This window comes from Diadema setosum, chromosome 18 (genome assembly GCF_964275005.1).
Source record: "Diadema setosum chromosome 18, eeDiaSeto1, whole genome shotgun sequence".
NCBI lineage: Eukaryota > Metazoa > Echinodermata > Echinoidea > Diadematoida > Diadematidae > Diadema > Diadema setosum.
In genome coordinates this window covers 35,519,874-35,531,815 of record NC_092702.1, presented here as the reverse complement: position 1 = coordinate 35,531,815, position 11,942 = coordinate 35,519,874, and the positions used below count along the sequence as shown (strand labels likewise).

Sequence of the window (11,942 nt, the reverse complement as noted above, 5' to 3'; positions counted from 1 at the left end):
CATCAATTATGATATCAGAGCAAGAAGGACTTAGAGGAGAGGTTGAGACGGAGTAGAAACTGTTTGCTCTATCCTTTGATGTCATGCTCATCACTAACATACTCATACATGAGCAGTTATGTGCTTAGGAATAAATTAGTGGTATACTGTGTGTATTGTATTCAAATCTTGGGTGTTGGACGTACACTTTTTATGTACGTCCGTCTCAGTGTTATACGACAGTGTCGTCCGACACAGTAATCTTGGCATTCAGTAACACTTAGGATTTTGCAGTTTGCAAACTTAGGATTTTGCAGTTTCAGGAGTGAACAGTCAATGTTTAACTTTGATAGTCAAATTTGAAATGCCGTGATTCCAATAGTATTATTTTTCAACAGTTTTGAAACTAAAGTGTTCTCTTTCAATTTTTCATGTACATGAACTACATTCGGATCGAAAATTGCTATTTTTTAGCTAACACAATGATAGTCATGTTTGCATACCAAGATATATCAGAGTTAACATTATATTGAAGAGTTTTATCGCAAAACGAGCTCAATCCATTCTTGTCAAGTTGAGATATTTGTGATTAAAGGAGTTAAACAACAAAGAAAACAATACGAAAATACAGGAAATTTTTAATTATAACTTTTAGAATATTCCTTGTTATGTCAAAAACTTAACGTATTACTGCAAAGGTTTAATTTTGCTCTACTGATGATGGACCTACTTTGAAATGTTTAAAAATGGCGCTCGATGTAAATAGCCAATTTTGCGATAAAACCCTACATTAATTTTTGTTCCTTTTTATTTTGGGTGGTTCTAAGGCAAGATTCACATTTATACAGCTAAAATATGAAATTTTTGTCATTTCTGTAAATAAAATGAATAAGAAATTGTAAGAGCATGCCTCTGGTCAAGAAATGTTTTCCAACAAAGAAAATGTGAAATTTCAGAATGTCATGATCTTCCATATTTCTTATCTGATTTTTTTTTGTCATTTTTTATCATTCTGTAGGGAATACTTTTCTCTTTCTTCTGAAGTTTATTCATTTTATGGTTGGATTTCCTCTTCAGGTCCACACAGCCCCAAAATTGGAGCTGAATGGACCACATTGTGAAACCAAAAATTTTACTGGGGCAGGGTTTAGAAACATACACAAGAAATGACAGGTGTATTGTGGAGGATTCTTCGAGCGACAGCAAAACACTCTCATCTATGGCAATTTCCCCTTTTATACTGAGACTACATGAGACAGAGTTTCACAGCGCCATCTACCAATTTGTACACGACAGTTATTACGTTTGAGGACCAACAGAGAAACATCATCAACTCTCTTTTATCATCACGCTACTCCTCCAATTTGTGTTCTCTTCCTACGGGCTTTTTCTTTTTCTCCTTATTCTTCCTTTTCTTGTTGTTGTCGTTCTTCTTCTTCCTCCTCCTGATCTCTCCCTCATTCTCCTTTTCCTTCAGTCTCCTCCTCCTCATCCTTCTCTTCTTTTCTTCTTCTTCTTCTTCTTCTTCTTCTTCTTCTTCTTCTTCTTCTTTTAAAATAATTTGTATGCAAACACTATATTCACTGTGTGAATAGTGTGCAAGAGTGATGTAAATAAAGCACCATTTTGAAAAGTCAAAAAAAGTCTTCTTCTTCTTTTTCTTCTACTTCTTCTCGTCTTCTTCTTACTTTCTAAAGTTTCCTCGTTCTTCTTCTGTATCTTGATCATGATAATATAGAAATACCAACGTCTGGCTCCACTGATTTGTAAGGCAAAGAACAAGCGCTAGTCTACTACGATTGGTAAACGTAAACTAATGTGGTGAAATCTTGATGAGCATTACATTTATATTGTTGAACAGTGGTTTGTTTGGGCATAGTGTTTCTGGATTTGTGGCAAATTAGGCCTACGGTATTTTACGTAAGATTCAGTATACTTCGTGAACTGATGGAGAGGAAGGAAGACGCAGCTTTAATATCGCTGCCATTTATCTATTTTGAGTTGCGTCGTACTTCAATGAACGGATGCAGTGAAATAATAACCTAAAATTGATTTGTAGGCCTCAGTATGATTCTGAATATAGATGTATCATGTATATCATTCTGCCAGTTGATAATATTTGTTTATCTATCATTATTGTCTTACACTTATATCTTTGTATTTATGTAGTCAAAATATTGAATATACGTTTTGTTACTTTGGGGTTGCTTGGTAGCAGAGTTTATTATCATACACAGCAGAGGCTTGTAGTTCTTGAATAGTCAGTGATTGTACGCTTGACCATTTGCACTCTATAAACGGCTTGTAGTTCAAGTCAGTTACCATTTGCAGTAATGCCATGCGCAAGGCGAGTTGCATTTATTTACACTGTTCAAAACTGCTGACTACCGTACCACCGCTAGCTGCCATTTCACTATCATCGCAACAATAACAACACGACACAGCGCTCGCTCAGCTGTTATGTGCAATTGCACATCCACCCACTACTTTCACAGACAGTGCTTGACAGGTGCCGAGTGCTTGGTTTGCGGCCGGCGGCTGTGCTCAAAAGAGTTCTAATAATCGTCTGGTGTCTGTTTGTCACACACAACTTACTTTTCTATTCTGTCCACGTACTAGTAGTAGTAATATACCTGCAATTTAAGAAGTGCATAGCATTGCTTGATTGCGATGCTACCTCGTCTGACTATTTAGAAGAATGCGAGGTTTTCGGTTGCTCAGTCCCACCTATTCAAATCTATGCTGCAGTAGCTCTTCACACAACATCTTCTGGTGGCAGTGCCAGTGGTTCGATCCGCATTTGATGACGAAGACGAGCTTCGCCTCCTCTGCTCCGAAGAAGATGTCGACATCGCACGTATCAGTTGACTTTCCACTGGAGCCATACATTGCTCCATCATGGGCAACCCATCTGAGAGGTGTTCCAAGTCATAAAATCAAAGTAGGCCTAAGTATATTTTAATACTTCAGCTCTGTATTGTCCATTATTCGTCTGTCCAGAGGAGATTTTTTATTTTTTTTATGATTTAAAAAAAAAAAAAAAAACATTTATGGCTCTCCTAATCAAGGGGATTACGTGAAGCCAGACGCAGTCTCCGCGGAACATATCCCCGACAAGACACAGACCAATCGGTCTGTAAATACGTCACCTTGTGCTTTGTGGTCTGTTGTGATTGTAATAACCTATTTATATAACTCACTGTTACATTGTACCATTACAAATGTATTGACATCCGATTACGAAGTTGGTATTGCTTCTCATTTTTTCATTGATATGGCTTGGACTATGGAGGGCAGTCGCATGCTGCTACTACTTCTAAGCTACTAGTACTAATATAGACTATAGTACTTTTAGTAGTAAACTTAGTTAAAATTGCTTCTATACCTGCAAGTGGGTTTTTGTAGGCCCCTGTGATCAATATTCTGGTAGGGTTGTCTTGTTAGTGTTTTAGAAATTTATGCGAGATGTATTGAATGTAATCCAAGAAGTTTTCCATTTCTATTTTCAAGTGAATGTTCTTGCTCTGCAGCTGGCAATGCTGGACACCCCTATTCATAGGTGGCGCCTTCCAGGAACACCAGAAGAGTTTGAGGTCTTTATCAAGCGTGATGATATGACTGGGAGCTCTCTCTCTGGAAATAAGGTTTGACCTTCTTCTTTTTTTTCTTTTATAATAGCTTTGATTGCAAAAATATGCCTGGTATTTCAGTCAACTGTATAATCGCCTCTCTTACATTTTTTATGATAAAATGGTAAAAGAAAAAGAAAACAACAAAAAAAGGTTGATTAGAATTCGTATTATGTGAATAAGCAAGCAATCCTTGTCAGTTCTCAAATTTTGATCATTGATAAAGTAAAAAAAAAAAAAAATAGAAGCTATAAGATGCCTGTATGTTCACAAATTAAAATTAATCATATCATTGTTTTGTTGTTATTGTTGTTGTTTTGCCCTTCTAAAAATTGCTGTTGTTTTGCCCTTCTAAAAATTGCTGTTGTTTTGCCCTTCTAAAAAAGTACAAGACCAGTCTGCAGTTGAACTTGCTGTTCGTCATATTGGCCCAAGCACAACCTGCACTCATATGATAATTAGCCTAGGAAAAAGACTACATATATTCTCAACTTTGATTCCTTAATGTCATCCACACAGATGTTTAATTGATTTGCTTCTTTTTGCTTCAAATTGATACCACTTCACTGCACATGTTGTGAAAGTAGAGACAATGCATGAAGTAGTTATCCCATCGAAGAAAACTTTTATTGAAATTTTAATTTTGTAATGCTGACATAAGGCAATACCTTAATTTCTTAATTTTGTGTCTTAGATCCGTAAGCTTGAATTCCTATTGGCTGATGCTGTGTCCCAGGGCTGTGATACTGTAATAACATGTGGTGGAGTGAGATCAAATCACTGTCGGACAACCGCAGTTGCTGCTCGCCAGCTCGGTATGGACTGCCATCTACTGTTGAGGTCTGACACATCGGTAGGTCTTTACAAGGTTTAGTGAGCTGTTCTAATCTGTCACCAGTGACCTGGAAGGGAAACCCTATACATGTATTACAAAATACTATGTTGGGAGATGGGATGGTATCTGTGGATTTTGGCTGTAATTGGTCATGAACCAAATTAGAAAAAATGTCAACAATAATGGGACTATCAGAAAATTGTTTCTATTTTTTTTTTTTTTTTTTTGGGGGGGGGGGGGGAGGGCACAAGTGGCACTTCAAATCCAGATGATATTATATCGGTATGAGAGATTTTGACTTAAGTTGTCATTTTAAATATCAAGGTTTTGTACAGTGGGGAATGAAATGCTATTTCAGAAATATGTTGAAACTAAACAAAACATGTCAGGTCTCCTGACAGTAGCTTTTCTATCAGTGATTACACTTTGTCAGATGTGAAATATTGCCACTTCCAGTAGTATCTGCTAAACTATGTATGACCCAGTATTTCTTTGCTGTATGCCTTCAGCTTTCCAGATACTCATAATCACAGTCTAATATATGACAAAGTCATTCATTTATATTTTGCAGTATGATAAGTGACAGTTGCTTTCAAACAATGGAATGTGATATTGGCTGATGTGCATTAAAACCATTGATGGAGTTTTTACTGTGTTGGCTGGTGTTTATGAGTTCTTATGTACTTGATACATCTGAGTAAAATGTACATGCAAAAGACCCAAAATACTGTATGTGGGAATTTTTATGACACTTTTTTCTTGAATAGAAATTAATTCATACTATTATAGCAATACTTTACAAGTCATAGTAAAATTCTAAGTTTATTAAATTGCTTGAATTTGTTGATGTTTGGCAATGAAGTGACTGTTTAGGCATGAAGTGAAAAAAGCAGGGTCATTTGTAGAATTGAGACTACGCTAGTTTCAGTGAAAGTCATTCTGATACCTAGCAGCACTATGCAGCCCCAAAGTGCTCTCATGTCTTAGTAATCATGCAATAATGGTTTCGTAACAGAGCAGAGCGGGCTCTGAAAAATTCAAACAAGCTGTTAGTTTGACTCGACGCGGTACCGCCAGAATCAATATACACGTATTGTACGAAACCATTATTGCATGATTACTAACACATGAGAGCACTTTGGGGCGAGTGAGTCTCACAGTGTTAATTATATGAAAGGTACTTTAACCTGAAACACAAACTAAGACAAGGAAACTCAGGGAAACTTTTGAGGTACCAAAACTTTATATTATCTTTAACATGGATTTCCCATTGAACCCTGCCTGAGGATACTCATGACCTGTCCTCAAGGGGTTAATACGATATCAATGACATTACAGATTTTGGACTTGAGAAGGTTGAAGCAGTGTGGAAATTGAGTGGAAGTGTATCAGGCCCAAAGTGGAATGTATAGGGAATATTCCTAGTTTTGTGTTGTCAATTTGTATATGAATATCTTGAGTTACTTTTCTTCATCAATTATTTTTCAGAATCTGAATGGATCCTTCACTGGTAACACCTTGATGGATAGAATGGTTGGCTGCCATTTTTACTTAATACCAAAGAAGACTCCCTACAGGACCCAGATTCGCCCAAGAATGCAACAGCTCACTGAGTATCTCGGGTACCGTCAACGTATAGAACATACAGATGCAATATTACATTATTAACACCATTTTTAATAGCATTCTGAGAAAATTGTGTGTGGAAGAAAAGAATGGAAAAATTAAGATCAAAACTTTAATATTTCATCTCTTAAATAAGCTGGCCAGACATTACATGTGTGTCTTTTAAGAGCTATCACTAAATCGATAATTCAGTGTTTTGATTTCCACATAGAGAATGGATAGATAAACCACAATTTTTTTTGAAATGATGCAGTATTCCTCTTTTAGACTATATTAATGCCATCATAACTGTCTTGCAATGTATTGGAAATAACATAACACATGTATAAAGGTGCATGGTCCCGGTGTTTTAGTCAAATGCGTACGCGGGCGCACGGCGCAAGTTTCCTATAGAGACCTACGCTATCGACTCCTCTTTAGGGCTTACGCTTTGGCCCACTTCACCAAGTCCGAAGAAGTCCGATCCTCTGTAGTCAGTGGTCCGATCACAGTTCGGCTCATGATTCGGCTGAGGGGGATGACAGCTTTAGCAAACTTCTTTTGTGATGTCATAATAACAAGCACATATGCACGCACCCTGGCATTACCACAGACTGCGCAATGCGCAGAGAAGACAGTGAAGGCAACGTTACTTAGCAACACCTACGCACTTTACTCTTGATGACAGCTCAACTTCGGTAATCTTCGCATCAATGCTAATGGTGACCGGCAGTATCATCAACAGCGCCCTCTACACTACCAGGACTATGCCCCTTTAAAGCATGATAAGTCCTTAGCATGTCAACGATTTGGCAATACACGTATCATATTCAGTATTCAGTGACTTTTTGTGGCAAAAGGTCATATCTTATGACTGCAGTGATTCCTCGACTTGTAGTCATATCTGATGAACATGAGGACAATGGCTGAGTAGTATAGATAAAGAATTCTCTGAACATAGTTGTATTTCGCCGTTTTACTATGCTTTTGCATAATATCTATTCTTGATGTGTTTGGAGAACTCTTTATCTATATCCAACAACCCTCTTCATGAACTACTGGCAGTAATTGTATCCCCCGAACAGAGTTCGGGGGATACTGGTACTATGGATTTGGCCTCGTTGCGCCACGTCCGCCGCCGCCGCAGAGATTTCATTGTTAGCGCTCTACCAGCTGCATTTTTTTTCCCGATCATCTTCAAATTTGGCACGAAGGTGTATTATGGTTAGACGAAGACGCCTATTGTTTTTGGTGATGGCGCCCTCGCTTGTTCCGTCTTTATACATGAAAAGGTAAATTCAATAGGGTCTGCTTGTGAGCGCTCTACTGGCTGCAGTTCTTCATCAATCATCTTCAAATTTGGCATGAAGGTGTATTATGGTAAGATGAAGAGGCCTATTGTTTTTGGTGGTGGCGCCCTTGCTTGTTCCATCTTTATACATGAAAAGGTAAATTCAATAGGGTCTGCTTGTGAGCGCTCTACTGGCTGCAATTCTTCTTCGATCATCCTCAAGTTTGGCATGAAAAGGTAAATCCAATAGGGTCTGCTTGTGAGCACTCTACTGGCTGCAGTTCTTCTTCAATCTATACACCTACACCTATTTGGATTTTATTGTATCCTGCAACAGTTGCCATATCATACAAAATTCTGGCCTAAAAAGTAATCCAGATGGAGTATGGGAGACGTGTTCAGGGGATACATGTGCTCGATTGCAAGTGTTCTAGTTTTGCAAGGGTTGTGGAAGATCAGGGTACCTTCATTCTTGATGATCAGTTTGACATGCAGGCATTCTTATTTCTGTCACACTTCATATCATTGCTGAAATAGGGTGTCTAATGAAGGCCAAATATTTGCATTTCTGTCATGTGACACATTGTTGAAAGATGATGAATTATGTTTCCTTTGATTGCCTACATTTTTCTTCCCAATACCAGTATATGTGATGCAAATATGAATATCATGTATCAGTTTCGTAAATCTGAATTTAAGCATTTTGTTCATTTTTTTTTTTTTTATGTTGAAGACATGCATCCTTGTGCTTGTACAATCCTGTGTATATACTATAGCAAAAAATGAAGAACTGCAACAGTGTGGAGAGAACTCAATTATCGGGGTAACCAGGTTAAATCCTTTTATTACTTTGATTGCATTAAATTTCTGCAGAACTTCACAGGGAAAGAAGGCATACCAAATTCCAATAGGAGGATCCAACAGTGTAGGTGTCTATGGCTACATTCATTGCTTTGAAGAACTCCTGCAACAGGTAATTTTGATATGATTAGTATGCCATAATAGACCTGTTATGTTCCATTAATTCAATTTTCAAAGTTTAGTGGGCTATCTCATAGGTATTGTAGAATATTTCAAATGCAACGGGCAAGAAAGAGAAGAAAACTAAAACATTGCAATAAACCAATGAACATGTCAAGACTGTAGTGATAACTCAGCTGATGTATAATTGTGTATCTGTTGTCATTATTTCATAATTTCAGCATTCCTCGCGAGCTGGCTTCATCACATAATACCTGCAGATAGCATTTGATTTAAACCAGACTACAATGTGTCACAGAGTATGTGGCATCTTGCTGGTGTAACAGTATACAGTGTACTTCATGAGGTAAATGGCACAATATGAACTGGAATTTGATGTTTCGGTGTACATGCTTAATTTGTTGCTGTTAGCCAATACATGAGCCTGTTTCTTACATGGCAACTCTCGTCCCACCCCCCCCCCCCCAATCCCATCAGCTACCACAAGGCATTGCTGCCAACATGAAAATGATGGTGTGGGACTATCAGTGTTGTGTTTGTCACCCGACATGCTATTTAGGATGTGCAAGACCGGTTCACAGATATTGTCATAACAACTGGTAGCAGTGGATCTTTAGCTGGGCTTGCAATTGGCAACTACCTTACTGGCAGCAAACTGAAGTGAGTCAACTAGAAGTTCCTTTATAGGTGTGGATAAACATTCATAGAATGATGTAAGAAGACTTTAATGCTCTTGAGAGAAGGTCAATGGTCATGAGATGTTTCAGAGGATCTTCTTTATCAATCAGATATTATTTCAAAGAAAAATAAAATTAGACCTCATCCTAATAGACATCAGTTTGAAACAAATGTTTATTCGTGATGAAACGACACAGGACTGGATCTAAAGGACTCTCTGAAAATTTTGAAAAAAAAAAGTATCTTGTAATTCATAACAGTCTTCCCATTCACAAATTTTTGGACAACATCGAGACTTGTACTCTGTCAATTAAAGTTCAAGTGAAACATTTCATTTTATTTGTCAAGACATTTTTAAGATAATTTTTCACAAATTCATAAAATTATAGAGCAAATCTTACTTCACAAACATATAATTGAATACTTGTATATGATTAATACATACATACAGTATTAAAATGTGTTTGGTACTACCACTAATTATTGCAAAATATGAAAGTATGAACTATCACAATATGAAATTGGAGCTTCACCCATCTTAAAAATGAATGGAAAAAAAAAACAAGTCTATGAATATTGAAAATCATATGCATAAACTTAATCCAATGTGATAATTTGGTGAACTATGATTTCGTAGAGTTTCATTCCTTTCTGCAGACCGAACGACAATCTGTGCAGTGTGTATCTAGATCCCATCATTACTGTGAGTGCAACCCCTAAATGTTGGTTTTAACATCCCCCACTCCCCACCCCCACCCCCCCCCCCAAACAAAAAAACAAACAAACAAACAAAAAAAAAAGAGAAGAAAGAAAAATTACAGTTGCATTCCTCTTTTGGTTTCATTTTCTGTTTCAGGATCCATGGAATGGCAGTGTGTGATGATGCTAGATACTTCCATGAAGAAATTAACCTGATTCTACAGAAGCTTGGCATACAGGGAGGTCAGGGGTCAACCCAACTGAGGTCAGAAGACATTGTGGATGTTGTTGAAGGTGTGAAAGGTCTTGGCTATGGTGTTTCACAGCCAGAAGAGCTAGGTAAGATTTGGTTATTTGTTCCACCTCAATGTCCTGTAGGCTATAAACATATATCTACAGAATGTATTTGCTATCATGTGATCAGACCTTTGAATATGATGGATTCATCAGCACTTTGACTCTCAGAGAAGTTAATTAGCTTCATTCTTTTGACACCAGAAACCCTGTGGTGTCCCCTTCTTGTAGTATCAATTTTCTAAAAGGTAGGTTGTAATGTGTTAGTAGAAGCAATTTTTTTTTGCGATCGTTTCATGGAATGCCATAATGGAGAAAGACAAGAATATCACACTAACATCAGTGTATTTGTATTATAAATGATTCAATTTTTTCATTTATCTAATCAGAATGCATTGAGCAGGTTGCAAGAACAACTGGGATCTTTGTGGATCCAGTATACACTGGTAAGGCAACATACCACTTGATCCGCCTCCTGCGAGAAGAACCACAGCGATTCAAAGGCAATAAAGTTCTCTTCGTACATACAGGTGTGTGTGTGGAATTATTACCCCTTATCAATTTCAAGGTGACAAAGGGTGTGTTCAAGCGCTCTCCTAAAGCGAACTGAACCGTACCGAACCCTCACCAGAGGAGCGCTCGAATACTCCTAAAGTGTACTGAACCCTGCCACAAGTGGACCACTTCCCAATGTACTCCAAAAGGGTACCAAAGCGCACCAAAAGTTTGCGTGTATCATGTACATACGTCATAATGCAAAGAGTTCATTCTCTTTGTTGGGAACATCTGTATGTAGTTGGAGCGTGCTAGGTGAATGACCTTCTTGCTTCAAAATGTGTGACCCTCTCTAAAAATAATGCATGAGATACGCTTTCTTCACAGAGCGCTGGAACGCTCCAAATCTGGCACAGTTCAGTATGGTAAGCTTTGGTTCAGTTCGCTTTGGTTCACTTTAGAGCCCTCAAACGCACCCAAAGTGTTTGCTAGCACCAGCTTTTATATACAGTGCACTCCCGGTAAAACAAATATGGTTGCAACAAAATTTCGGATATAATGAAGTAAAATTCAAGGCCCAAAATTATTATGTAGATACCTTTATACACTTTACTTGTGTGGATATGATGAAATTTCAATATAATGAAAGAAAACCGCCAGTCCTGAGGACTTCATTTTAACAGGAGTCGCCTGTATTTGTGATTATTGGTTTTGCATTGAAATGCATTCACTTTCTTTGTGTCATTACCATGTTCATGTGTAGATTTTGTAACATGATGGAGCTGTATTGACCACAATATATAATATATGACAGCTTCAGGGGCTGCGGAACTTGGGGGGGGGGGGCTGGGAGTGCTGCAGCTCCCTACTTTTTTTTTTTTTTTTAAAGTAGAAAGAAATAAAAAAAAAAGTAATCAAAAAGTTATAACAAAACCTGTGCCTTCATGTGTGCAAACTCATGCTATTAAGTGTGCAAAGCTACAAGTGCAAATCACTACTTTTTTAGTGCAGAGTCAAAATCTACTTTAAATTCTAGTACATGTACAAGTACGCTAACTACTTTTTACAGTTTATACCTTCTCTAGATAATCTTTGCTGTCTGTGTTATGAAATCTTTTTTTTTTTCTTTCCCTTCTTCCCGCCATGTTGCTTTAGGTGGAGCATATGACGTGTTCAGTGGCACATTCGAATCTCTCATGGAATCAAAGAGCACAGAAGAAAACAAAGTCTATGACTGGATGGAACTAACGGACAAGACACCTCTGGATCACTGAAACATACAGCTTCGATGCAAACTTGTGATTGTTAATGCTGCATATCATTGTTTCTCAATGCAGAGAAGAAAAGATACCATGCTTGTGGATTGCTATATTGTGCTATGGACAGCCAAGGATTGATTGGTTAGCAGGAGGAAGTCACACTTTTATCCCATGCTCTGAAGATCTGGATAGATGAT

At 37.7% G+C, this 11,942-nt stretch overlaps 1 protein-coding gene across 1 annotated transcript; it reads left to right on the top strand.

Moving 5' to 3' along the window:
• The first annotated feature begins 2,674 nt into the window (after positions 1–2,674).
• Positions 2,675–11,942, top strand: LOC140241775 (uncharacterized). Its single transcript, XM_072321525.1, has 9 exons — positions 2,675–2,920; positions 3,510–3,623; positions 4,303–4,461; positions 5,932–6,065; positions 8,213–8,312; positions 8,880–8,980; positions 9,855–10,036; positions 10,381–10,521; positions 11,642–11,942. The coding sequence occupies exons 1-9, from the start codon at positions 2,678–2,680 to the stop codon at positions 11,758–11,760; spliced, it is 1,293 nt and encodes a 430-aa protein (XP_072177626.1). The 5' UTR covers positions 2,675–2,677; the 3' UTR covers positions 11,761–11,942.